Source organism: Puma concolor, chromosome B1, assembly GCF_028749965.1.
Source record: "Puma concolor isolate L17-30 chromosome B1, mPumCon1.1.hap2, whole genome shotgun sequence".
In the NCBI taxonomy this organism is placed as follows: Eukaryota; Metazoa; Chordata; class Mammalia; order Carnivora; family Felidae; genus Puma; species Puma concolor.
In genome coordinates, this window is record NC_141670.1 from 36,181,079 (window position 1) to 36,208,489 (window position 27,411).

At 54.4% G+C, this 27,411-nt stretch overlaps 1 protein-coding gene across 1 annotated transcript; it reads right to left on the reverse strand.

The window, feature by feature from the left end:
• On the reverse strand, positions 1-27,316 carry DMTN (dematin actin binding protein). The gene is given in 16 exon segments (XM_086703499.1): positions 1-1,234; positions 1,399-1,479; positions 1,753-1,903; positions 1,905-2,004; positions 2,191-2,239; positions 2,408-2,472; positions 6,188-6,293; positions 6,909-7,033; positions 7,541-7,693; positions 7,924-7,980; positions 8,341-8,440; positions 8,771-8,815; positions 9,738-9,893; positions 10,263-10,337; positions 10,629-10,834; positions 27,110-27,316. Coding segments are annotated over 15 exon segments (1,395 nt in total). The 5' UTR covers positions 10,647-10,834; positions 27,110-27,316; the 3' UTR covers positions 1-1,120.
• Positions 27,317-27,411: the final 95 nt, after the last annotated feature.

Here is a 27,411-nt window from a genome sequence, read left to right on the forward strand (position 1 = left end):
TTTGGGGGCCCAGTGCAACCTTTTAATTCCAAGCAGAGTCCCCCTCCCACAGCATTATCACACACACACACAGTGGAAAGGGATGCCAGAGTCTGGGCAGGTACCAAACCCAGCCCCAGGCAAAAATATATATATAATTATATACACATATGTTTCTGTAGAGAAGAAAAGCTGGGAGTGTGATTAAAGTAGGGCAGAGAGTTAGGAGAGAAAGCAGCTGGGGGGGCGCCCCAATAAATTACATTCTTTAGACAGCGTGGTGGGGGATGCGTGGGAATGGACGGGACCTGCTAGCCAGGACACTCAGCCTGGCCTCTTGATCCCATCCAAGGAGCCTGAAGGCCTGGGTTCTGCCCGGGACCTGGGTGCTAGAAGTCTAGCGGACTTTGCCTGCAGGCTGACGGCGGGCTGAGGTTCTGCAACATCTCCACTCTAAGCCAAGGCTTCTGGGGAAGCCACAGGGCTGGAGCAAGAGGCTCTGAAGCTTAGGGGTCACAAGGAGAGGACAAGGTGAGCTGGAGGGCAGGGTGGCCTCCTTGTTAGAGGCTGAGTTCAAGCCTGCTCCTGCTAAGAGTCAGAGAAGCCAGAGGCCCAGGTGTAGGGGAAGCTGTCCAAGGTGAGGTGAGGAGGCGTGCTTGGGTGCACACAGCATCCTGGGGCTCTCCCTGCCTGCCTGGCTGCTTCCCACCCTCACCTGCCTCCTAGCAGGTCCGAGGGTCCTACCCACCCATTTGGTCAAGACAGCCAACATGCCTGACCACTAATGCTGCCTCGTTTCTCCTCACTCTCTTGTGGGGACCTTCATGTGGGGTTGGGGTGGGGAGAGGGTGCAAACATTAACTCTGTGTGTGCTGGAGTCCAGACTGGGTTTGCCCTGTGCAGTGAGGACCAGGGATGAGGGAAGGAGGCCCCCCCTAGCTCATTATGGGGAAGCAAGTTCATGTCCTACAACCCCAGCACTGCAGAGGTCTTGGTTCCTCCTCACCTGGGGAATGGAGCCAACCCTACCTCCACCCCACCTCCCTGCTCCCCCAAGGGATGATGCTTTGGGGTCTAGTGACCCAGCTCCAGAGCCCTGAAGCAGCAGGGGACAGGGTCAGTCAAGGAGTGGGAGGGGTGGTCAGAAGAGAGAGGCCTTTTTCTTGAGTTCATTCCTCTTCCACAGGGCCAGCTTGCTAAACTCTTCAGGAGACATGGAAAATACTCTTGAGAAGTCCTCCGCAGACAGATGCCTCTGTAGAGGGGACACGCAGGGGCAGCTTAGGAACAGGGGTGCAGGGTGGGGCTGGCCAAATGACTAAGGGAGCACTCAAAGAGGCCCCCGGTTCTCCCCATCAGGCAGGGGAAGGCACCCCATCAGTGGCACCTAAGCCCACCCCACACATTTCCTCCGCATACCTCAAGCCTCATCCGATCCACACCTGGAGGCAGTTTGGTTCTCCCCTTATTGGTCACCACCAGCATTTCGTAGGGATAGATCTGGGCAGGGAGGGGAAGGGGCAGTCTTAGGCTCATAGAGTTTCCTGTCAGTGTAACCCTTCAATTCCCTGGGCCCCTTATCAGCCTGTAGGGGCCCTCAGGGCTCATGCCATTTTTGCCAGCCATGTCCCCCAACTTCCCTGCTGCCCCTCCCATCATCGACCCCTTAGTGCATTCACTTCCCTGGCTTCTCCCCCCGGCTGGCTGGCCCACCCCCACTGTAGATGGTTCTGTCCCCGGCCCACCACCCCTGACTCTGCCCCTGCCCCTCACCTTCTGCTCCAGCACACAGGGCAGGGAGTTCCCCCGGTCCATCCTCCCCCTCTGGCCCTCTCCGTTCTGGGGAGACCAAAGCCGCAGTGAGCCAGAGTGGGGCAGGGAGACCTCCCCAGCCTTACCCTGGGCTTCTCGAGTCCTTACCAGGCCTCTGTGGCCCCACACCCCCCTCCCCCAATGCTGCCTGTCACTCATCCATGGCTTCTGCTGCTCCATGTGTTCCCCTCCAGGAGGCACTCACCTGCAGGCCTGTGGGAGAGAAGAGTCATTGTCTGGAGGTAGCTGAAAGGTCAGCAGGCCTCCAAGCCTGCCAGCTCAGCCTCCCCAACCTCCAGCCACAGCCCAGCCCACATCACAGACGCAGGGCTGCCCTGGGGCCTGCTGAGGCCCCTTTCTTTCCCTGCTCGCCTGGTATTGGATGGCCCTGCCTCTCACCTGGGCTTCCAGTCTCACTCCCAGAGGGGCTGAAGTCTGTGGACTGTAGCTAGAAAGGACATGAAGGGATCAGAAGGAAGCTAGAGGATTCCACACTGTTCCCCCTCACTTTAAGGGTCTCCTGTGCCCTCAGGATGCCCAAGTAGCTCAGTCCCTCAGAGGTGCCCAAAGACACACTCTTCCCTGGCAGGCGCTGATCTCTGGTCTGGGACCTTACCCGGCTCAGAGTGGTCCTGCCATAGGCGGGGAGAGAAGATGACTTTGATGTTCCTGCATGCAGGGCTGGAAGAGAGCAAGAGGCCTGGTCGGTGCCTTTGGACAGCCATTCCTGAGAGGGCTGCCTCCCTGGCCTCCCCTGCCAGAGGCAGGGCCGTGAAGGGCAGACCTGGGGGGCCCGGGGAGCCCCTGTTGGCTTTTGGCTCTTGCCCATTACCTTCAGCAAGCAGCACTGTGCTGGCAGCTCTGGGCTGTCTCTCTAAACAAACACACATCTGGACAAAATGCCCAAGTGTTAAAACTGATAGTTGGCCAGTGACAGTCAGATGATGAGGCTCACCGTCATAAGATGAAACTCTGGACTACAGAAATATATCTGAAATTTAGTCAAAATGACGGACGGAATCATAATTTACAATTAGCAACGCTAGTAATCACATTTCAGATGTATGACGTTATCATACAGAAACGATCATTTCCTCAGCGCCATCAGCTGCTAGACTGTGGCAGCAGTATACGAGCACAGAAGTCCGTATACACCATGTTTGTGCGGCGCCTGGCCGCCTCAGTGGGTGGAGCATGCGACTCTCGACCTCAGGGTCATGAGTTCGAGCCCCATGCTGGGTGTAGAGATCACTTAAAAATATCTAGAGAGGGACTTCACGTGTGCAAGATCAGATATCACTTTGAACTTACACATTTCATAGGATCACTAGGCGTTCTATCTCTACATATTGTTGGTTTTCAGTAACAGGTTTTCCTAAAGAGAACTTTGTACCTAAGATTCTTAGTTTGCCCAGATCTCAAAACTCTTTCATGTCCAAATGCTAGAAATCATTGGCAATCTATGGCAATCATTTTGATTAACATTTTTTTAAAGTGTATATTTATTTATGTAAGTAATCTTTACACCCAATGTGGGGCTTGAACTCACGACCCCAATATTAAGAGTCACATGCTGCTCTGACTGAGCCAGACATGTGCCCTGATAAACAATTTGTTTGAAGGTTCAGCCTTGACAGATTCAAAATTATAAGGAATTGTCTTCTTAAAACATTCTTTTAAGGGGCGCCTAGATGGCTCAGTGGGTTGAGCATCCGACTTCGACTCAGGTCATGACCTCACAGTTTGTGAATTCAAGCCTCCATCAGGCTCTATGCTGACACCTCAGAGGCTGGAGCCTGCTTTGGACTCTGTCTCCCTCTCTCTGTCTCTCTCTATGCCCCTCCCCTGCTCACGCTCTGTGTCTCTGCCTCTCAAAAATAAAGAACCGTTAAAAAAATTTTTTTAAATACTTCTTACTTTTGTATAGGAAATTATCTGTTTCTACAATGATCATTCACTATTGAAGCATTTCATTTCTGTGATAAGTATACATTTATATTTCAAATGAATGATAGAATTTCAACCTACAAAGCATATCAGAAGATTTTCACTTGGAATTATTTTTAGAATGCTCACTTACGTTTGAAAGTGACCATTTCAACACTACCATCAAGTCAGAATGACATGCCTGTTCACAATTCTGAAACTGTTGAGGCTGATTAGCTATGACAGTAATGTAAGCAGTCAAGCAGTCATGTGATCACTGGTCACATAGGAGTTCAGGGATGCCAAACATGATGGTGTGGTAGATATTTGGCCATTCAACTCTGCAAGGCCAAAATGGAAGTTAAAGAGCTAATTTTGACTGAATAGCAAATTCTGGTAGAACATGAAGATTGAATCCAACGTTTGGGACATCTCTATCTGCTTCTTTCTTCCAGCCTTCACTATTCTACATTCTCTAAAAAGGCCTTACTGTAACTCTTCCCAATCCTACTGAAATATCATCCTGGGGACCTTCAGTGACCCTGTGGATGTCCAAGCACATATGACCCTTACGGCTCCTTGAATCCCACCCCCTCTGTGGCCTTCACCTCAGCCCCATCAGGCAGCCCTTCCAAATGGCCACCCCCTAGGTCTTGTCCCCAACTGCTGCACATTTGAAGCCTGGGAATCCCACTTTGCAGCCACAGCACCTTTCTTGTTTGCGGCTTCCTTGCATCCTCATTCCCAACACAAATGTCCATCAGTCTCATGGGGACCTCCAGTGTCTTGATCCCCCTGCTCCCTGCTTCCCCTGGGACCTTCGACCCATGGTGGGGTATATAACCACTTTCACCACCACTCAGCAGTTCACCCAGCTCCTCATCCCTCGACACCTACCTTATGAAACTCTAACCCTGGATCAGCCAGCAACTCTTGCCTGCAAACCACAGAGATAAGGCCCACACTGCGTGGATGATCATCACTACAGTCTGAAAGACTGGCAACGGTTCCCCTCCCCTGCAGCGTCTGGTCCTAACCTTTCCAACCTCACCCAGCCTCACCCTCTTTCCGCTCAGCAGACAACCTCAACTTCCCATGTGGCCTGCTCCCAGACCCGAGTCCCCAGCCCTCAGAGAAAGGGGCCTTTTAAGGCTCACCTCCCACATCCGGAGGCTGGGCCTCCTCCTGGGACCTCCAGCTGGACATTGCTGGGGCTCTTACCACTACATACAAGCTGAAGACTCAACTTGCCCTTCAAGCTTCCAACTCAGTAAGACCCAGCTTTCACCTACATGTACTTCAAGCCCAACATGTTCTAAACCAGTCCCTTCATCTTTCATCCAACCCCTTCCTCCCTTATCACATCAGTTCCAGGTATGTCCCCACCTAGCACCCAAGCCAAGACCCTGACTCGGCTCTCCTTTCCCACAGCCAGTCAACCACTTGGTCCAGTTGATTCCACCTCCTATATATTTCTCAAACCCAACGCCTCTCCTCTGAACCTATGTACAGTTTTAGTCCTTATCCAGACTATTGGGAAATGTGTAGAGTGTCTCCAAAGATGGCTTGCACATTTTCTTCCAGCCCGTGAGCCTCTGTACCACTGCCTTCATCAGGCAGTGGAATGCCTCTCCCCTCCCTTGAGTCTAGGCTGCCCCATGAGCTGCTCTGACCAATAGGATGCAGAGGAGTGATGCTGGGTGGCTCCTGAGGCTAGGCTTTTAGAGGCCTCATTGCTGCAGCTTGGGCTTTCTGCTCTCCCTCCCTCTGCTGCAGCCGCCCTGCTCTAGGGAAGTCAAGGCTAAACTCCAGTGATTTAGAGGGCTTAGTACCCAAAGCCCAGGACACCCCCCCCCCCCCCGTCTCTCTGGCTAATCCCTGCCACCCCAAGGCACACTCTGGGCTCTGTAACTGCAGGCTCCTGCAGGCCCTGTAAGGTGGCCAGGATGTTTCCTGTTCCTTGCCTTTGCTCGCACACTGTCCTGTGTCCACAATGCCCTTCTCCCCCACTCACTCTTTTGCTTCAAGACCTAGTTACCCTCCTCCCCGACCCTCCAGCCCCAGGCCCAGTCACCATCCTCTCGAAGCACTCACTGTGTGCCTCTCATGTCACCATAACACCGCCCCAAACTGCACTGACCGTAATTCTCATGTCAGCTTCCCCATGGACCGGGAGCTACTGAAGGACAGGATATATTTTCGACTCTTTATAATCCCCAATGTCTAGCATATGTTGAACACACAGTAAGTGTTTGATAAGTTAAACAAAATTTGCTAATTCTGCTTTAGTCTTATTCCATGACTGGTATTCTTGCCCTAAGGAGAACACGAGTGCCTTGAGCCAGTGACACGATCTTTTGTCCCTTACACCGCAGGAGCACAGAGCTGGGCATATGATAAACTCAGACTCCGATTCTGGCCTCAAGGTCTGGCCAGGTGATTCGGAGCCCCCCCACCCCATGGCACTCACAGGTATGAAAGGGTGTCCGGTCAGGCAGAGAGCGAGTTTTCCTCCGGATAGGCAATGACTTTTCCATCTCTTCTTTCAAGATCATCTTTCCCAAGTTGGAAGTAACCTGGAGAAGGAGAAAGGAAGATGGGTCCAAGACTTCTACCCGCATTTCTCATCTCCAAAAGGTTCAGAGCTGGGTATCTGCAGGCAGGACTGGGGACTGGTTTCCGAGTGGCTCGGTGGTGCCCTGGAGCCTGTGGGGCCTGTCACTGTCTGATGCACTGCCACACTGGGTTTGGCCACCCTGGAGAGCAAGGAATCAGCGCAGCTCAGTATAACTGTATCCTAGTGGCTTCTGCATCCCAGAGCACAAGTCCGTGCCACTGTCAGTGACCTTTCCAGGACCCCCAACACCCTTTCTCCTGCTCTGGAGACCAGTGGCCTGCTCTCTCCTTGCTCCTCTTCCCGTGAACTTAGTCTACTGAAGCCTAGCACTGTGAGGGGGCACCTTTTCTTTCCTTTTGACCCTAAATTAACTAGTGTTTCCCAAAAGCAGCACGAGGTCCTGGTGTCCATTCAGTAGCAGCAAGCTGAAGTCCTGGGAAGAAGGGGGGTTCCTCGTGTTCCTACAAGGATGTTCTTCAGGCATGACACCATTCAGAACAGAACAGCTAGTGAACCAGAACTTTTGTCCCCAAGAAGATATAGGCAGGGTGTCTGGGGGGTAGTGAGATGCTACCTTACTGAGTTCCTCTCTCTGACGCTCCCTGAGAGCCTTCATCTCTTCCCCAGAATCGTCATCTTCCTCCTCTTCCTCTTCCTCTGCGCCCCTCCTCGATGCCTTCCGCTTCCTCCATTCTGTCTCTGGGGAACACAGGCAAAAGCAGGCTCGTCAATCAGCCATTCGCTCAACAAGCATTTGTCAGGTGCTGGCTTTGTGCGTGGCAACTGGGCTGCACCTCGAAGAGAACACTACAAATTATTTTGTAAAAAAATAAAATAAAGGTAACGTTTTCTAGCCTTGTGGTAAAGCTGAGTAGGCAATGCACACGCACATGACTTAAATTTACAGGGGACTAAACCCTTGTCTTGCTCCTCTTTCTCTTTCCCAGAGCTCCTGTCACAGAGCTTGGGAGGCAGACTTCTGGTAAATGTCTGAGTGGCCAAATGAAAGGAAAGTGAATGAAAGACTAACAAGCAGGGCCACACACACCAAGAGCCATTGTAACACAGGGAAGGGCGATGAGCTGAGAGGGCCATGAAGGACGTGGGGTGGGCATGGGGAGAGGGTGGGTTCATGGAGCTTCAACAGCATCTCTCGGGAGGCAGTATCCCAGGCCTCCCTTTCCCCTCTCCAACACAGTGTCCTACCCACGACGGCCAGCGACGGGGGGCATGGCCAATAGTCGGTTTCAATCTTGGCTGGCTGGTTGGGGTCAGGCGGCTGGGCTGCAGGGAACTTGGAGGACTCGATGATGAGGTCCTCGATGAGGTGCTTGCTCTGAGGGCTCCCTCCCATGGACTCTGCAGATGAAGGTCAGGGTCAGCCCATACCCCCTGCCAGGCCACCTCGGCCTAGCCCAGCCCCTAACTCCCTCTCCTGTCCTCTTTCACACCTGTGAGACCATGGGTGTAAACACAACACACAGCAAAGAATACAGAGCAGAGGTTATATGCTGTTATGAACAGCTATTCTCCCACGGTCCCCTAGCCGGTGGCGCAAAGCGGCCCAGGTCAGTGAGGGGAACCCTCACCTCTCTGCTTGTAGATAGGTGGCTTCTTGTAGATGTTGGAATCTGGGCGGGTTGTCTCTGTGGACAGGGAGCAAGAGCAGATGAGAAGGAGGATATGCTGATGGTGGGCGAGACCAGGCCAATGAGGAGGCACAAATGGAATGGAAGAAGGCAGGAAATTCATGGGCTCCTGCCAAGAGCCAAGACAGAACTGGAGTTCCTAGAGCTGTCCCTCAGGGGATTGGGACTTTTCCCACTTTTCTAGTTGGGTGGGAGGGAAGGCACCATCCGCCTGTGGTCCTGCCATCAGGGGTTCCAGCCAATTCCATAGTGAGCATATACCCCAGAGAGTGGGGGACAGACAGTAAAAAGCTTGGGTTCCTGCAGGAAAAAGAGGTCCCAGGGAAAGGGTGCAGCCACAATGACAGTAAAGCCTACCAGGATGGTGGAAATGGGGTAGGCTGGTCCGTGGGGTCCCAGTGGCTCTTGGGGCTGAAACCTGAGAGATGGTTCCAGGGGACCGGCTCTCTGCCCACACCTGCAGAACAGAAGTGTGGTTCACTGAAGCTCCCAGGTCTCCCACCCTACCCTCTCCAACCCAGAGAGACACTGCTTCACCTGACTCCACCATCTCTGTCCCCCCCACCCTGACAGCCCACAAGCCCCCAACCCCAGGGCAGAGGAAGGGTATCCAAGGACTCGACCTACTGATGATGTCTGACCCAGGGAGAAAGGGTTAAATGAGGTCCTGGGTCAGACAGACAGATGGACACAGAGCTGGTCAGCAACAGGATGAGGTCATCCCATGGGCTCTGCATATGTGTGGGGGAGGGGAGCCGGGCAAGTGTCAGGTGTGGGGCAGACTCACCTCTGGGGATGGTGGGGGGGATGTGGATTTGGGTGACAGTGAGCGCTGCGGATGGAGAGGAGGCTGGTCAGAGCCACAAGGGTAGGGGTAAATCCTCATCCCTAGAGCCCCGGAAGGGCCACTTCATCCCCCGCCCAACTCTGCACCCTTGCCCGGCCAATTTCTGAGCCACCTCTTCTCTCTCAGTCCTTGCCAGTTCCAAGAACTGGCCCTCCATCCTTCTTCATCCTAGTGCTCTCCTGGGCAGAGCCCTCTCTTTCTCTGGACGTACGAAGAAGCCATGGATCTTGGAGCAGTGTGCTTGTGCTCTGAGGGCCAATTGAAGGTGGCTCTGACCCTGTCCTCCGAGCCTAGCGCCCAGGGGAAGGGACAAGACCCACAAGCAGCCAGGATGGAGTCTGGGCTCCCAGCAGGGTAGCCCCCAGCCTGCCCCCAGCCCACAGTTCAGCTATGACACTACCCCTTTCTGGAACACGGCTTACAAAGTAGCTGCCACAAGTTCTCTCTCACACTTAAATAGCTGGTGAGGTGGGAGGGCAGATGTATTGCCTCGATTTACAGGAGGGGAAACTGAAACCATACTTTCACGCAGGTCACTCAGCTAGGAATTCCAGCCTTCTCGTCCAGTGCTCCTGAGGGCTTTTGGCAAATTTGCTTTTTCTGTCCACTCACACCCTTTTCCTCCATAACCCCCCCCCACCGCCCCCACCACCGGCTCTGTGAGGCTGCCATTCAAACATGGCCTCCGAACTCTCTGCATGGAGCTTATCCTCCAGCCTCCGGCCTGTCTCTGCCTGCTCTCCACAAACACTGGGTTGACCATTGGTTGATTTCTGCCCACAGTTCCTTTTCTTGTTTTGGAGTCTGGCCACCAGGAAAGCGTCAGAGGGATTCCACCTCCTACCCGGTGTGGCTGGGGGAGCCCTTTCCCCCAAGTCCTGTCCAAGAGGAGCCTCCCACCCCTCACCTCCCGGCTTCTGGGAAGCTCCACATGTTCCAGGAGAGAATAGGTAAAGTGGGGCTCGTAGATCATGAGGTCAGGCCGCTCGATGTCCAGGATGGCCTTGTCCTTGGGGATGGCAGCCAAGTCCTTGTAGCCCAGCACCTGATTGTCCATCTTGGCCTGAAGGGAAATGGTGTGAATGGAACAGATGTGCCAAAAGCCTCACCTAGAATACTGGCCTTAGGAAGAAAATGGGCAGCCATCTGAGATGTCAGCTCTTCAAAGTTAATAATTCTATTATTTTAATTTTAAGAGTTTAGAGAGTTACCTTACAAAATGATAATCCTTTGCCTAGCATTTTGGGTACAATGAGGCAGGACCAGACCAGAGAAGGGGGATGTGGAGAACCTTCTCTGGATTTCTGGGTTCTCTCTGCCCATCAGCTCTGGCAGGACCATCGTCAGGGAGGCTCTGGGTGAAGTGGCCCAGCAGTGTCCCCACCCCATCCCTGTCCCAGGTTGGGGGTGCTGGTGGCCGAGAAGTACTCACCACGATGCTGGAGGGAGAGCCAGGAACACTGGAGCCTCGGGAGGAGCTGACGCTCCCAGGGGAGGTAAGTGGTTGCTGGGGAGAGTGAAAGGCGGGCGGGTGGGAATGAGCGTGCGTGCCAGGGCCGGGTGAGGGCTGGCTCTCCTCCGGGCGGAGGGAGGGAAGGAGGGTGGGGCTGGGGCAGGGGAGGGCTTCCTTAGGCCTCTGGGGCCCCGAGGTGCGGTTCTGCAGGCAACCAGCAGGTGGCACCGTCGACTCCCGACCTGACCCTCGGCGGGGAAGCCTGGCCCCACCCGGTGCCCAGGCCGCGCACTGCCGGGACGTGGGGGCGGGGGGGGGGGGGGGGGGGGGGCACCTCCCGCGCACCTTCTGCAGCCGTTCCATGCAGCAGGAAGCTGGCCTGTCCGGTCACCCGCAGAGCCCCGTGCGCGAGGGTTGACGACAGGGCGTCAGGCTCTGCCCGGCTCCTGGGCGCTGCGCGCTCCGGGCCACGAGAGCAGAAAGTGCGTTCCACCGGGCTGTGGCGTCCTCATCCCTCAGTGACTCTCCCGGCTGGGGACCGAGTGCCGGGCCTGGGAGGGAAGAACGTGCCAGGGAGGGCGGTGGGGCCCCGGATCTCTGGGAGCTCCGGAGAGCAGGGCGGAAGGGAGCCAGCGCCCTTCAGGGTTCAGGCTTTCCATTCGCTCAGCCCCGGGTAAGCAAGCGAGCGCGCGTGTGGACGGCAAAGCGGGAAAAGCGGAGGGACTGCACTTGTTTTTGAGCCATTGTTCTCTGGCCGGAAAGGAAATGACTGCAGGGGTCACCCGTTCCGGTGCAGCCTCACATTCCGGCTCTGTCACACCTGCCCTGCCCTGGGGCTGCAGTCCGGTTTCAAGCCCTGGTTCTCACTCCTCTCGGCCAAGGCCGTGGCCTCTCTCCCTGGCTCTGTGCTGGCGCCTGTCCTTCTCCCTACTCAATCCATTGTCCATTGTGCCCCCTGTGTCTCAAATCCCAGGCAGGTTTAACACAGAGGGACCTACTGAACCTATCAGGTGAACAGACTGGGTGGAGATGCAGTGAAACTGACTTGGCATGAAGTGCCCCTGTCATGGGCTGGGGGAGGCCTCCTGGAAAAAGGGAGGGGAGTGTGGAGGGAGACCACATTCGGTGTCCCTGTCCCTGTCCAGCAGGCAGTCTCACTTGCAGGCATTTGATAGAGTCCCCTTCGGGGTCGAGGCCACATCCCAGCTCTGCACAGCCTTCTCAGAATGCCTGTGCTGAGGCTGTCCTCTGAATTGCTACTTCTCTACAAGGCAGGGCCCCTAGCTTCAGCAGGAAGGCATCCCAGCTGGCACTGCTGCCTCTTTGTTCCTGGGGAGTTGGGTCTTGTCTGCTGCAGTAGATTATGAGTTCTCTGGGGCCACAGTCCATGTATTCCCCTTCATCCCTGATTCCCTTAGCAATCTTCCCATCCCCCCACTGCCTGTACTAGACACATAATAACCACTCAGTGAATGCCTGGCTGACTTTCCAGCCATGGTGGCCATGGGCCTTTGAGTGCAGAGTTGATGGCTACAGAAGGTACAGGGAAGAGGCAGCATGAACTCTGGACCAGAGTACCTGGGAGTGAGTAGACTCTGCTACTCAGCAGCTGTGTGACCTTGGGCAAGTTACTTACTCTCTCTGTACTTACATTTCTCATCTGTAAAATGGAAGACAGTCATAGTATCTATGTCATGGGGTGGCTCTGCGTATTAGATAAGTTATAAAATGTGAAATGCTTAAAACATTATAAATTCTACTATGTGGAGTATTAACTATTATTATTTCTATTTCCCCAAGGGCTAATGAACTTTTGTGTCTTTTCTGTAGCTGTTCTTTACCACAGGGGGTAATGAAAGACTGAGGTCATTGGTGCTCCCAATCTTATCACCTGTTACTTTGTATCAGGCCATTCTTCTGCTCACCCTCTTTCCCCCACCAAAACCACCTGCTTGCTGCAAAAGCAGCCCTCACTCCCATGTCCCTGCTTTTGCGCATGCCCTTTCCACTATTCTCTGTCCCCTTCCATGTCTCCCAGAACCCACTAGTCCTTCAGGGGCCATCCTAAGCTCTGCTCCTCTGGGAGGCCTCCTCTACTATTCTAGGCCTTCTTATAACGCTTCTCAGAATTCCAGTGGGACTGAAAAAGAAACCTGCATAACTTTGCCCTTGATTATATGTTGCCTAATGCCAGAAAATGTTTTTTCACTAACCAGAATGAGTGCTAACTTCTGGAGGACAAAACAATAACAATAGATACCATTTTTTGAATGGTCATGTTAGGTACTTTGATAAGCACTTTTTTTTAAAGATTTTATTTTTAAGTAATCTCTATGCCCAGTGTGCGGCTGGAACCTACAACCCTGAGATCAAGAGTCGAGTCGCATGCTCCACCAACTGAGCCAGCCAGGTGCCTCTGACAAGGACTTTAAAAGAATGATTTTGTTTCATCCCCCCTCAACAACAAAGGTAGACCCATTTTACAGATGAGAAAACTGAGGCTCAGGTTAAAAAGTTGTCCAGAGTTGTGAGCTGAAAATGACTGTTCTTCAGCATTGGCATGATTCAAAGTGCCTGCCTAGTGCCGTGTCAGGTGCATTGTGGGGATAGACTAAAATCTGCCACATTTCTCAACTCTTTTTCAAATTCTAGAGTCAAGGCTTGTCTAAGACAGGACTCTGGCCATCAGAGTCACACTAGGTATTTGGTTCCCATGGAAAGACTCCATTCCAGAGCTTTATCCTTCTCTTGCCTTCTTAGCTCTCACTTTGTAATGCTTTTAACTAGGTGTCTGAGGATCAGAGTAAACTCTAATACATATTCAAGAGCTGTTAGTTCTTTTTCACTCCTCTCTGATCTTTACTGTGTTAGCAGCCATTGTCAAACTAACTATATACTTGGTTTAGCCTTAGAGCCAAACACTCATTCATCCATGTATCTACCCATCCTTCCATCCATCCATCCATCCATCCATCCATCCATCCATCCACCCACCTACCCAGGCATATATTGCTTTATCCATTCATCAAATACTTCCTGAGTACCTAATTCTTCAGTAACCACAGACAACACTCAGTGATAAGCCTTATGGAGAACAGAAAGATGAGTCAGGGGAGCCGAGCTGCCCCTCCAGAAATGAGGCATGTATGTAGATAACTTGCGCGCAAAGCAGAAAATTACACGTGCTAGATAAGATAATATAAGGAGCCATGAGAAGTCACAGGAGGAGGGATCACTCCTGCTGGGGTGTTGAGAAAGGAATGATAAAAAAGATCCCTTAGAGGAGGTATTCGAGGTAGGCCTTGAATGCCCAGTTTGAGTTCATGTAAAAACCGAAGAAATGGATTCTTGAGAGATAAAGCAGCATGAGCAAAAGTAGAGATATGGGGAGCAGCACTGGGTCTGGCTGGGAACAGCACATATGGCTAAATTATAGAGCTCATAAGGTTGAAATATGTTTGATGCAGGAGGTCAGGGGTCAGATTATGGAGGCCTCCAACCCAGACTAGGGGATTCAGACTGTATTTTGTGGGCAAGAGGAGCCATAGAATGCTTAGAAACTTTTTTCAAACAAAGAAGTGACAGTCCCAAGCAGTGCTTTGAATGTGGCTTCAGCCTGGAAGACGAACTGGACAGGAAGGGGCAGTGTGGACAAAGACCAGCCTGGAAGCTACGGCAGCAGTCAGGCAGGGGCTTGTGAGGGCCTTGACTTGGGTATGAGGCCCATGATGGAAAGGAGGCAAAAGGGAGAGATCCTAGAGGCACAATGTGCAAAACAGACTTGATCTGGAGAACCCCTGGGGGATGGGGAGGTGGCTGCCCTCAGAGACAGAAGGGGAAGCATGGAGTTCACTTTTTGAGGTTGAGGTGGGTGCAGTCGATGAGCCCATGGGAACATCCAGGAGGAACAGGAGGTTGAGGGAGGGGCAGGCTGGAAATAGAGATTTGGAAGCCATCTGACTACAGACGGTACTTTGCACATGAGGTTGTCAAAGGAGAAAAGAAGTTTAAAACCAGCATCCTGGGAAATACCAAGGGGACCAGAATAGTCACAGATGGCATGAAAGGGAGAGGTGAAACGGAATGGCCAGCTCCTTGGGGGCACGGAGTGTATCTAGTGCACAGTAAGAGTGCAATAAATATGGAGAAAAATGGTAGGCAAGTGGGGCTGAGAAAAGAAGGTCATGGAGCCAAGAGTCCCTGGCCCAGAGAAGGCGGGAAGTGTTGCAGGGAGTGAAGGCTCTCTGGTTTGGTGGCCTGTGAGAGCATTTCCAGAGGAGTAGTGAGGCTCCCTTGTCAGGGCTGGCCTAGATAGCACACAGGCAAGAAGAGTGTGACAGAGGGTGGGAGAGGGTTGGAGAGTGGCTCTGGAGGAGGCCGATTGGCTGAAGGTGTTTAAAGAAAGGGAAGACCTGAACAGGCTTGTAGGCATTGAAGAGGGAAGAGGGATCCCAGCAGGGGAGAGGCATGTGGTTCAGGCCCAAGTGGAGGGCTGGCTTTGGAAAGAAAACTCTAGGCTTCCCTGGAAGGAGAGGAAAGGGAAAGTTGGGTATCCACAACACAGAAGCATGTAGCCTGGGCCAGTCCCATTGGGAGGCCATTATTTTCCCAGGAAAAGTGACAGATAAGGCCATACGCAGATCTGACAGGTTGGTGAGCAGAAGCTAAAGGCAGTAGAAAAGGTCTGGTGGGGAGTGTGGATGGCTGAGCTGCCAGGGAGAACTGAGAGTTTCCATGTGTTCTGAGCCTCAGGCTGAGCCTGGTGGTGGCCCTGGCACCTTCCCCTCGAGCACCAGTGTGTGTGTGTGTGTGTGTGTGTGTGTGTGTGTGTGTGTGTGTGTGTGTGCATGTGTGGCAGGGAGGTACAGGATGAGGCAATGACTGTGTATCAGAGTGGTAACTGCTCAGGCAAGAAGTGAGGGGAAGGGTACCAGACCAGCCATGTCACTGCAGTGCACAATCGCCCTGAACCCACACTCACATGTGCACAAACACTGGCCTTCAGGCATAGCCACTCAGAAACAGGATTCAAAATAATGATGTGTCTGCTCTGTTGCCCGGGCCTTTCCAGAGCTGTCCACAACCCTGTGGCAGTCCCCTGTGCTGGGTCTCATCCCCTTAGCCTCAGAGTCTCCTCTCCCTTACTCTGAGCCACATTCCTTTGAGCCTGCTTGGCAGTGCCCAGTGTGTTAGGAAACACGCTGACAAACTGATCTCTTACTCTTCCAGGGCACTACATTTTAATTTAGGGCTAGCCTTAAGAAGTGATGTTGTGGGGCGCCTGGGTGGCGCAGTCGGTTAAGCGTCCGACTTCAGCCAGGTCACGATCTCACGGTCTGTGAGTTCGAGCCCCGCGTCAGGCTCTGGGCTGATGGCTCAGAGCCTGGAGCCTGCTTCCGATTCTGTGTCTCCCTCTCTCTCTGCCCCTCCCCCGTTCATGCTCTGTCTCTCTCTGTCTCAAAAATAAATAAACGTTGAAAAAAAATTTTTTTTTTAAAATAAAAAAAAAAGAAGTGAAGTTCTTTCTGGTGAAATTTTAAGGAAAAATGCTTTGGGATGGAGTTTCTCTCTCTCTCTCTCTCTCTCTCTCTCTCAGGAGAGAGAGAGTGAGGGAGAGGGTGAGAGGGAGGAAAGGAGGGATTTCTTGGCTTCTCTCAAATCACATTATGCAGGCAATTGCTTACTCCACCCACAAGAGGCCCCCTCCCCCAAAGCTAATTTCCTCCCAAGTCAACACCCACTCTCCCCTCCTCCAGTCCTGACCCTCTCTCCCCGACCGTACACACCCCTTGTGTCTGCACATGCACATGCACATGCACCTCCTCAGTCCCAGAAACCTCCTATGAACCAGACCAAAAGGGCAGGCTGCAGCAGGAAGGGAGGGCAGGATGGAAGGACAGGGAAAGAAAAAAAGGCGGTGGAGGCAGGCAAGCCCAGGTGGTGGAGAGGACTTCCCAGATGCTCACTCCCATCACACACTGGGGCTCCTCATCCCTCCTTCTCCACCCCACCCTCCCCCAGCCCCGCAGCACTGCCTTATCTAAGCCACCAGCCCAGCCCCACCTCACATTGCCCACCTGCGCATCTCCATGGCAACTAGAACCTCTCAGCTTTGGGCTGGGGGTGATAAGACCTCTGCACCCATCCCAGCCGGCTCCTCCTGCAAATAGGACTAGCCTGGCTGTGCCTCCCTGGACTTGTAGAAATGAAGGCTCAGCGGGCAGAACCACAGCTGGGGACCTCCAGTCTAGCCTCTGCTCATATCCTAAGCCAACCCCCGCTGGCTCTGTGCCAGTTGCTGTGCCGTGGACTTTCATAACATCCTCTTTACCCTCCACACAAGCCTTCCCCACTTAGAGATGAGGAAACTGTGGCTGAGAGGCTGACTTGCCAAAGCCACACAAATAGAAGGCAAGCTGGAATTGCTACCCAGGCCTGTCTCAGGCTAAAGCCAATGGACAGTCTTCTCAGTGGGTCTCTGAAGATCCTACTTCAATCTGAACTTGGGTCTTGGGGCTAACCTTATATAGTGCTAACCCTACATGGTGGAGCCACCCAGATTCCTGCCCGCTGGCCTGACTTGTGGACAAGGAACAGGGAGACTGGGGGACTGGGGCTTTGTGCCCCTGGGCAGGGTCAAGCCAGCCTGGGCGCAGGTAGTGCAGAGAGTAAGTGAGTTGTGAAATGAGGCAAATGAGCTGTCCAAGTGGGCTGGGGTCAGTGTGGGCAGGAACTTTGCCCCTCTCCCTTTTCTCCAGTTTCACTCACAGTGTGACTGCCTGCCTTGCCCCTTCCCTGCTCCTTCTCCACTCTCTGCTTTCCATTCCCTTTTTCTTCTCTTTCTTCATCTTTCCTCCCTTGGCTCTGTTTCCCTTTCACACTGTCCTGCTCCCAGCCCCACCCCCACAGTTACTGTGGCAACAATTCAGTGCCAGAAATAAAGGAAGGATCCAGCTAGGTCACTGGTTCCCAAAACAGCATCCCATCCTGGGGTGGAGAGGGGAAGAGTGGGCAGGAGCAGACCAGCAGTAGCCAGGGAGGCCTGAGGGTGTACGTGTGGGTGGGTGGGTGTGGGTGGTTGTGTGCACGCATGCGCAGGGGGCACCCATGCTTGCTCCAAAAGGACGTGCAGGAAGGCCAGGAGAGGGCTCCCAGCTCTGGGCCAGCAGTTCATGGAGCATCCATCAGGCCTGTGCCTGCCCTTCTTCCCTTCTCTCCTCATCCCCATTTTTTAAGGCCTGCTCAATATGCTAGGACTAGGGTTGGTGTTCCTCTAATACCAACACTATATATATATCACCCTCTCATACTCTGCTGAAGCATCAGGCAGGGCAGGTGGGCCCAAAATCTGGGCCCCAGCCTGAGAACCCACCTGCTCAAGGCCCTGCCCCATCTTTGGTCCTGATGACAGCAGGACTGGGCCCAGGCAGCCCCTTCCACTCCCCCCACTTCATACAAATATGCATCTTTTCATTCAGTTTCTCCTAGACTTCTCTTGTGTTGATGTACCCTTTCTCTATACCTTCCTTCTGAAGAGGCCCCTGTTTCTGTGTCCCCCCAACTCCTCAGGCTTACTTGGTCCTCAGCATGCTTTTGCTCTGGTCTCTACTTATAGCTGGTTCTGTTGGTACATTGTGGTGCCACTGGTACAAAGTAGATTGATAGAGCTGCAGGGAGATGCAAGGATCTTGAGTCCCAAGTTCAGCTTTCTGAATTCTGAGAGTATCCTTACTCTGATGTTTACACACACACACACACACACACACACACACGTGCGCGCGCGCGCGAGCCCCAAAAGAGGAATTCCTATAGACCTGCATTCCCAGGTGAACTGCCTGACTCAGGTGTTGAACATAAGGAGAGGCCAGCAGCACTGAGGCAAGACACATGTGGACATAGCACTTTGCCCACACAGGCAAGAGCCCACACTGAAACACAGTTGCAGAACCCATGCACCCTGCTTGCAAGATCATGCCCCCACTCTCCCAGCAAGGCCCACACACAGTGACACACAGTGCTACTGACACCCACTCCCACCCACCCACTGATCCTCTCTTGGCACCCGTTCTCCATGCTCACAACCACTCGCATCACGTGCTGACACCCCCTCCCTGAGCTGTGCACATGTATGCCCCCCATTTACCCACTCCCTGGTGGCTTCCCTGCTCCCCATTCCCAAAGCATGACTGCCTTCCTTCTCCTACACCTGCCCCTGCTCCCCTGACTCTCAAACCCTGGCAACACAGTCCCCTGGGAGGGAAACACTAGGTGCATCTGCCCAGGGAGGGGGCTTGGCCTGCTAGGCTGGCAAGGGGTTGCCTCTGGATCCTCACAGGCCTGAATGTCTGCTCAGCCCCCAGCCTCTTCAAGCACTTCAGCAGTGGCCAGGAGTGAGCAGGGGTCAGGCCTGCAGCCACGCCCTACCACCCAACATCATTCTGCATTTGGTTCTCACCCCAGCCTGGCCAGCCAAGGGCTAGAAAGGGGCTCACCAGGTACCTCCTCCCAAGGAACACAACCCTCACCAACAGCATTCAGGTGTCTGTGTGTAGTGCTTCCCCCTCAAAACCTGCAGCACATTGGGAGTGAGGGGGGCAACCCCTTCCACTCCCCGTTATTCAGCAAAGAAAGAACAGCTCCCCTGCCCACCCCAGTGCCCCCCCAATTCCATCACTTGCACTTCTGCCCAGCACAGCTAGGTGAAGGGGGCACTGGGGTGACAGCATGAACCCTCAGCCCTCTTCCTCAAATCAGGCTTGATGAAATCAAACCCAGCTAGTCCCAGGGTTTCTCCCCCTGAACAGCGGCCATAGCCGACCCCTCCTAAGGGGATCCGTGCCACCACCCAGAGCCTCACTCCCAGGCAGGGGTTGTGGCCCAAAGTGCCCAGAGAGGTGAAGAGAGATGGGAGACCCTGCCACCTACCTCTTCCCAGACAGTGTCGCCCAGATGCTCTGAGGCCCCAAGACTGGGCTGGGCAGGCACAGGCCCAGATCCCAGCGCTGTCGCTTTTTCTCCAGAGCCAAGGTAATAGGCGTCTCTTCCAGGAACCCAGCCGTGCTTTCCCAGAGCACAAATAGCAGGAAAAACCCGGCTTGGGGTAGGTGGGCGGGTGGGGGGAGCTGGCACAGGAGGGGACCTACCCTCTGAGCCCCCACCCCCTCGTCCCCACCCTGCTTCTCCACAGGCTTGCGCCTGGAGCCTGCGTCTGGCGGTCTGGCGGGCGGGCCTCTGGCTCCCCCTCAGCACCCTCCCCACCTCCAGCTGATAGCGTGTGGCCGGCCTGAGGGTGTGTGTTTGTATGTGTCTGCGCTTCCACCTAGCTCAAAGCTGCAGTTCAATCCGTTTCAAACAAGAGGAGCATTAACCCGGCATCATGACGAAGCAGAATCGGAAGCAGACTCGCGAGCTGTTGGCCTTTTTCCCTTTCCCACACCCCCAACCCTGCAACATTCCATGCTCACACACTTTCACACACACACACACACACACACACACACACACAGCCCCTCAAGCCTCCTCATAAACAGAATTTGAGTTGGGGTGGGGGCAGAGGGGGCTCTACTGATAACTGAGAGATGACAACACCTTTTTCTCCCAGCACCTGTATCTCCTACTCCTTGCCTAAGAGCAGCAACGGAGGCCTCTGGGGTCCTGCCTCCCTGGGGTGCTAAAGGGCATAGATTCTCAGTGGTAGGGAGAGGGCAAAGATGCCGGAATTGGTCACTCAAGGAAGGCTTAACCCCCTCCTGGTGAGGGACAAATGGGAAGATCTGAAAAACCAGGTCCTCAGCACAAGAGACTGGGTTGGCCCTTAGATTACCAGAATCCCCTGGCAACTGTGAGAAGGACTCCATCTCTCACTGGGGCAGCTTCATCAAAAGGGAATTTCCGGCCAGGTGATGCCCAGGTCCCAGCACAGAACTACAGGATGTGCCCTCCCTGTCTGGGAAAACCTTCACAAGTCCAGGACCCTGTCATTGGCCTGTTGGTTCTCTGTGGGCACAGAGCAGAGCATGGTTCATCTTTGACCCCTGGGGGGCAGGGGAGGGAACTCAGCCGGCTGGCCCTGGCCGTGGCCCCAGCAGTCTCTCCACCTCACAGCAGACTTGCCTACCTAGGCAGCCCTTGCTGTTGCCCTGGTAACCACTGCCCACAGCCGGTCAGCTGATGGTATGAGCTGTCCTTCGGGAAATCTAGAATCTGGGGAGGGGGCTCTGGGGTATCTGAATGGAAAATCACAGGGGGAGGGTCTTGAGGGGGACAGGTGAGAGTGTGCTCCAGACCTCTTGCTCAAGGAAAAGAGGACAGGAGGGAACAGGTAGGGACAGTAAGGGAGGGATGTCTGGGTTAGTGAAAGATAGAGAAGAATGAATTTCAAAGGATGGGCTCCAGAAAGAATGGAGAAAATGAAGAAGGCAGGCAGCTGAGTGACTGAGGAAGGGTAGAAGGAATTCAGCTGCTGGGGAGTGGCTAGGGAGAGGGCCCTGTGGAAAGGAATGAGAAAGCCTGGGGGTGAGAAAAGAAACATCTAACCATGAAAAAAAAGGTCAGGACATGATGCAGGAGGAGGTGTACCTTTGATGTGGCAGGAGGGGCTACAGCCTCGGAGGAGGGGGAATCAGGCCTTTCTGGGTAAACTGCCAGCCTCAGACAGCCTCTCTGCTTCCCTCCCTTCAAGCCCACCCTTAGTGCCCTGGCCCTGCTGCCAACCCTCCAGGAGACCAAGCACCAGGTGCTTTTCCACCTCAGCCCTTTAGGACCCCTGATTTTTCCCACTACCACGGTTCCTGTCCTGCTCCCACTTGCCCCCCACCAGACAACGCCACCCCAGGAGATTTGTCTTCCAGTGCAAGAGTGACCAGAGGTAGGGCTGGAATGAGCTGGTGCGGGGAAGGACAGCTGTGGACAGGGGCCTGGAATGAGGTAGCTCATGAGAAATGGGTAGGAGTCTCTATGGCCTGGGAGGAAGGGAGCATTCTCGTCTGTGAAACAAGGCCCTTCTCGGATAGAGTGGGGGAATCCAGGGGAAAGGGCAAGGGGAGGGGGAAGGGAGGGCTCTCCGGTACCTTCAGGGGCCTGGGGCGTGGGGCAGGAGCACGGCAGCTTCCTCGGTGACATACACCTCCATCCCTCGGCGCATCTCCTCTCCGCCTCCCGTTGCCAAGACAACCTGCCGGCTCAGCCGCGGCGGCAGCAGGGAGGGGGGAGGAGGCGGCTGTGACTCCTACTGCCTCTTCAGTGATGGAGGGAGGCGGCCTGAGGTCTGCCTCGGTGCTGAGGTGGGGGTGGGGTAGCTGCAGGGGCCAGGGCTCCCACTGAGTCTCCCCTCCCCATTTCCATAAGGCTCTGGGGTTGGCTCCCAGTATGGCCTCAGGACAGCTCTAATTCAGGGCCATACAGCAGGCCGAACTTGCAAAGGGAGGCAGCACTGGGCAGCATCCTCCATTCCAGAAAGCTTGGTGTGCAGCTGGGGAACAGTGATAGGAACAGGGAGGGATGACCTATCTTAAAGGGTCAGAGGGTGGCTTCCAGCAGGAAGGCTGGGGTGGACACAGGGCTTCAGGCCCAGAAGTCTGCCCCGCATCTGACCTCGGCTATCTCTGAGCATCTCCTCCTCTCATTCCCCTTGACCAAGAGGAGAATCAGAGTCTTCCAATCCTGCAAGGCCCATTCTCACTGCCCCCGACTCTACAGGAATGTCCTTCCACAGGGTGGGAGAGCCACCTTGGGCAGGAACAGTCTGCCACCAGCCAGCCCTGGAACCAAGGGGACTGCAGAGTTAGGGCTCCCTCTGTCGACCTGAGGCATGGTAGCTGTCAAGGTCATTCCTTACTGAGAGGGATCCTGGTGTGTGTGTGTGTGTGTGTGTGTGTGTGTGTGTGTGTGTGTGTGTGTGTGTGTGTGTGTGTTGGTGCTCACAGGGAGGGCACAGCCAGGCCAGGAGACCCTTCTGTTGCCTGCCTCTGCTGCACCTCCACTTCCTCTATTGTCCTACAGTGAGACTTGCTCTGTCACCAGTGGCTTCCTCCTGGGAAGGCCCTAGACTCCTCAAGACCAGTAGACCATCCCCCCTCCCAGTGCTTGCCTCTCTCCCCTTCAGGCTGGGATAAGAGGGGAGGCAAAATCTTTCCCCTAGAGCCAGGCAACACTGAACACCAGTGCCTACTGTCCAGGCCCCAGGGTAGGCTTCCTGGGTACCACTTGGCCATACCCAGCTACTAAGGGGACTAGCATACCTTTAAGTTCAGGAGTGCCTTGAGGCCTTGAGGATGGCCCCTTTCGTCCACAACAAGGGCTGGGGCTCCTGCCCCTCTCAGGCAGGCAGTCCCAGGCCCCAACTAGTTCTTGGCTCCTTTCTGCAGCAAGATCACTGGTGCCAGATGTCCCGGCTGGACTTCGGCCCTGCCACCAGCCCCCTCACCAAGGCCTGTGCAACAGGCTTCTCTGTACTCTCTCTGTCTCACTCCATTGCCCCTTGCCCCGCCCCATGCACCAGCCTGCTGGGGCTGGGAGCACCAGGGACTCTCCCCCTGTGCTATCTAAACATTAACTCCTGGAAAGGCTGATGAGGGCACCTGGGCACCTAAGGAGAAGGGCAAGGTGATGAAGAACTGGGCCAAAGGAATAAAGGGAAAGACGAGGGCCTGGAAATGACACTTTCTCCAAAGAGTTTAGAAGTCACACACACACCCCACCTCTATGCACTGGACACTCTGTCTCAGGGACCCCAGAGCCTTAGTTCACAGCATGCTGCCACCAGACCAGTCTCTCTCCCAACCTCCAACCCCACAATTGCATGGTCACTCTCCTTCTCAAAGCCTCTGCCACACAAAACTCTCCATCATGTAACCCAATCATTTCCTGCCACTTCTCCAGGCAAACTTTGCAATTTTATCCAAACCCAGGGACTGCTCACCTTCCCCTGAACACTCCTCACATTTTCCTATCTCAAAACCTTTTTTCTTTTCTTTTTAATGTTTATTCATTTATTTATTTTGAGAGGGGAGGGGCAGAGAGAGAGGGAGAGAAAGAGAATTCCAAGCAGACTTTGGGCCACCAGTGCAGAGCCTGACTCAGGGCCCAAATTCTGGAACCGAACCGTGCGATCATGACTTGAGCTAAAATCAAGAGTCCAACGCTTAACCACTTAACCGACTAAGCCACCCCAGGAGCCCCTCAAAACCTTTTTTCTCATGCTGTTTTCCCTCTTAAATTTTTCCCTTACATATCTTCTCTGCTAACTGAAATCCTGCTCATTCTTAAAGATCATGCAAACTCCAGCCTTTCCCAGTGTCCCAGCCCCACGTACTCTCCCACCCTGGAGAACTCTCCCTGCTTGGCCACAAGCAGAGAACATCCCACTCAGATGATGCAGACCGGCAAGAACCTAGACTGTAATGCTCACTAGCTGCAACTGTAGATGAGTTAATATCTCTGAGTCTAAGCTTGTGCACACATTATATGGGAATACCCCCTGAATAAGGGGTTACATGTAAGCACATCTCCAGAGTTCTGTGCACATTAGTGTCCTTATTTCCAATAGCTCCTGTTTCCTTTTCCCCTCTTTTGGGATGTACCAAATGCCACTTTGCTATCTTAGGTATAAGAGAGATTTCCAAAAGTTCCAAAATTTCCAAAAGTGGGTTTATCCCCCCACCTATATTTCAAGTGTCTTGAGATCTTGACCGGGGATGACATAATATCTTGTCCATCTTTTTGGTCAGTTGAAGGGCTAGCACAGTGCTTGTACATTGTAGGGGATAAATAAGTATTTGGATAACTGCTTAGGACCCCTCCCCACCCAAGTCCACCTAAGGATGGAGGGTGGAGGCAGGATTCTGGTTCTCATTCTGCCTCCATCTTGAGGGACTGCAGGGCTCAGAGCCAATGACTTCTTTCTGGACCTTTAGTCGATTTAATTCCCTCAACAAATACTTATTCTGTGTAACATACTGCACTGGGTACTATGAGGGAGGCAAAGACCTACTACTTCTACATCTGAGACACTTGCTTTGTAGCACAACCATTACACAAGCACAAATAATTACAGTTCCAGAAAACTGTGATATAGGCCATAAGGGAAGGGCAAGTCAGCAGCCAGAGACACTTGTGTCACCAGAGACTGCCACTAGCCCCAGAGGGGAGGAAAGTCTATGGAGCAGAGGAGACAGCAGCGTGCAAGCATTCTGGAGAAAGGTGTGCTGGGCAGTGGGAACCTCAGGAACAGAGCCAGGCACAGGGTGCTGGTTGGCTATTAAACCAGAGCTCCTGGAACTCCCCAGAGGGGACTTGTATGGACAGGGCTGGGAAGGGAGGCTGAGCAGGATTGTACAGGAGTTTTGAAAACCATGCTAAGGAGTCTGCTAGTGATCAGGTAACACTGGCAGAGCTGTGGTTTAGGGTTGGGTAGGGCCAGGGAACAAACTGTGTGATGTCCTGGAGGAGGTGGGGGTGTCAGGAGGCAGAGACATGACTTTGAAAGCTGCTGTAGTAACTGAGACAGACCCCAGCGAGGCCTGGCAGTGGTGCAGTTCCCAAGTGTGGGAGAGAAAGCAATGGTGTGCAAGGTGGTGACAGCTGACATGTTGCATTGTTAGAAGAGACTCAGCAGGAAGAACAAGGAGAGAAGAGAAAGGCAGAAATCTTAGGGAATGTTTCTCTAAAGAGGAGCCAGGAAGAGTAGGGTCCCAGTGAGAGAATGAAGAAGGAGGAAAGAGCTTCAAAAAGGTGTGTGTGGGGGGGGAGGGGGGGGAGGTCCTTCAAAGAGTCCAGGGATATGAGGCTGAGGACAGCCAGGTCTGAAGCCAAGGAGGTCACTGGCCACTGAAAGTATGAGGGACAGGGCTCAACAGAGTTATTTAAATAGTAGCCTGCTTGTGAGGACTAGAAAGTAAGTGGATGTCCCCCTCTGCTCCATCTGGCTGTTGGAGGACAGCACAGAGGAGGGGAGATCAATATGCAGGCTATTCTTAGCTGGAGGTCTTGGTAATCCTAACCAACACAGGATCTGAGGCACCTGCCGCCTGCTCCCTCCACTTTGTCACATCCTCCCCGAGATGGATGTGCTCATCTTGCCCTAAGTCTTCCCCCACACTGCCCACCCCCACCCACACACTTGCTTAGAACCTTCCGGCACACAGAAGCAGCCAGGGGTAGTCTGTGGTCCTCTGGGAAGTCTTCTCCCCCTACCCCCCTTTCCACATGTTAAATCCCTTGAGACCCCATTATCAGATCTATTCCTTTGGCTTCTTCCTTTTAGTATCTTTGAACTCACCCCCAGACCAGATGGAATCAGCTGGAATAGATTTCACTAGATATGACAAGGCCCCCTAGGTATGGAGCCTGGACTTGGCAGAGGCACTAAAAGGTGTGGGGAGAAGGTTCAGAGAGCCAAGCCAGAGACCCAAGACTTGCCAGGCTTGGTGCTTGGGGCAGGGCAAGGCACTCAGGGATGGCACAGGCCTCCAGAGCTGCCTTCCTCCCTCACTCCTCCCTGTCTCAGGCCCTCCCTACCAGGTCTCACCTCAAAAAGCAAGAAAGGAAACAGTGAGGGCTTTCTGGAGCCGGCCCCCAGAGGCCGTCTGTGCTGGGGAGGTCAAAGAGAGGGAGGGAGGGGCCGGAGAAAGGCAGAGAAGAAAGCAGAGGCAAGACAAAGGGCCCAGTCCACCTTTGAAGCTGTCTCTAACCCGAGCCAGGGAGGGTGGGGTGGGTCTGAGAGCCGGGCTGGGGGGAGGCAGTCTAGAGTTTTAAAGAATGTCTCAAATTCCTGCGGAAATCAGAGGGATTGTAAGAGCTCCCCCTCCCCAACACACCTCCTTCTCAGCCCCCTGCCCCTGCCCCCCAAGTCCAGACCTCCACACCTGGGGGCCCCAACCCTTTGTCCTCAGGTAATTGCTGGGCGTTGCCTCTGTGTTTAAAATCCCATTGAACTCGCCAGTTATCAGCTGTGGCTCCGGACCACCCTCCCTACACCGCCCCCCTCCCAGAAAACGACCCCCAACACGTCTCCCGCAGTCTTCACCAGGATTAAGGCTCTTTGTGATTAGAAGGGGGGAGAGAAAAAAGCAACCTGGTGCAAAGCAATTATGACAAGCTGGAGGGAGAATGTCTGTCCTGGGGCCTGAGAGACCTCCCTCTTGGCTGTTGCCTTCTAAATTGCCCAGAGCTGGGGGCGTCAGACCTCTCTCTAGTCCTCACCAAAGGAGAGGCGGGGGGGACCCCTGGCCCCCACCGCCTTGGACGGCTGCTTCACTCACCTCCCATTATGACTAAACCAGGCTCCTCCATAATTGCCCATTCGGTCCTTATTTTTGGGCCATTTTTGGGAGAAGTGGGGAGAAGGGATGTCTCTCATCCTTTTCCCTCTCTCTCCGTAATATTTCCCTCCAACAATTTCCCAGAAAGAAGAGGAAGGAGAAACTGAGGCTGGGGGGGGGGTCCATCAACGGAAGAGGTGGCTTGCGCGGGGAGACGTGCTGGAAGGGCCTCCCCCTCAACAAGATTACACGCCGACGAAAAGGAGGAAAGAGGCGGGTTTTATGGCTCTTAGTTCCACTCCCCTAAAGCACACCTGGAGGCGTCTGGGAAAGCCCACCCGAGAAGCTCCGGCTGGGGGTGGGAGCGCCCTCCCCCCTCCCTCCCGCCGCGGCCACCCCTCCCCCCGGGGCCGCGCGGCCCAGCCCGCCGCCTCTAATTGCATCTTCCCCTCAGGTGTGGCCCCCGCCTCCGCCCCCCGCAGGGGCCTGGGGAACAAGGGGACGCATTCTCGCCCTCTCTCCCCCTTCCGCTCGGCTGAGCCCTCCTCCCCCATCCCCCCTCCTCACCGGAAAAAAGCAATCTGGCTACCGGCGAAGAGGCTGCAGAGTCCGCGGGCCGCCCGGGCGCCGCGCCTACCCGCTCCTCCGCGGGCGCTCGGGCCTCTGCCCCGGCCCCGGCCGCTCGCCGGCCCTAGGGTTGGGTTTGGTTCGCCCCAACAGGTAGCACGGGACGCGCAGTGCCAGCCAGGAAACCGGAGCCTGCGCGGAGGGAGGGGCGCGCCCGCCGGTCCCGGCCTCGCGTGGGGCGGAGGTGCGGGGCCTTCCTGGGCCACCCACACCCCACTTTCCCTCCAGGCGGCACTGCCCGC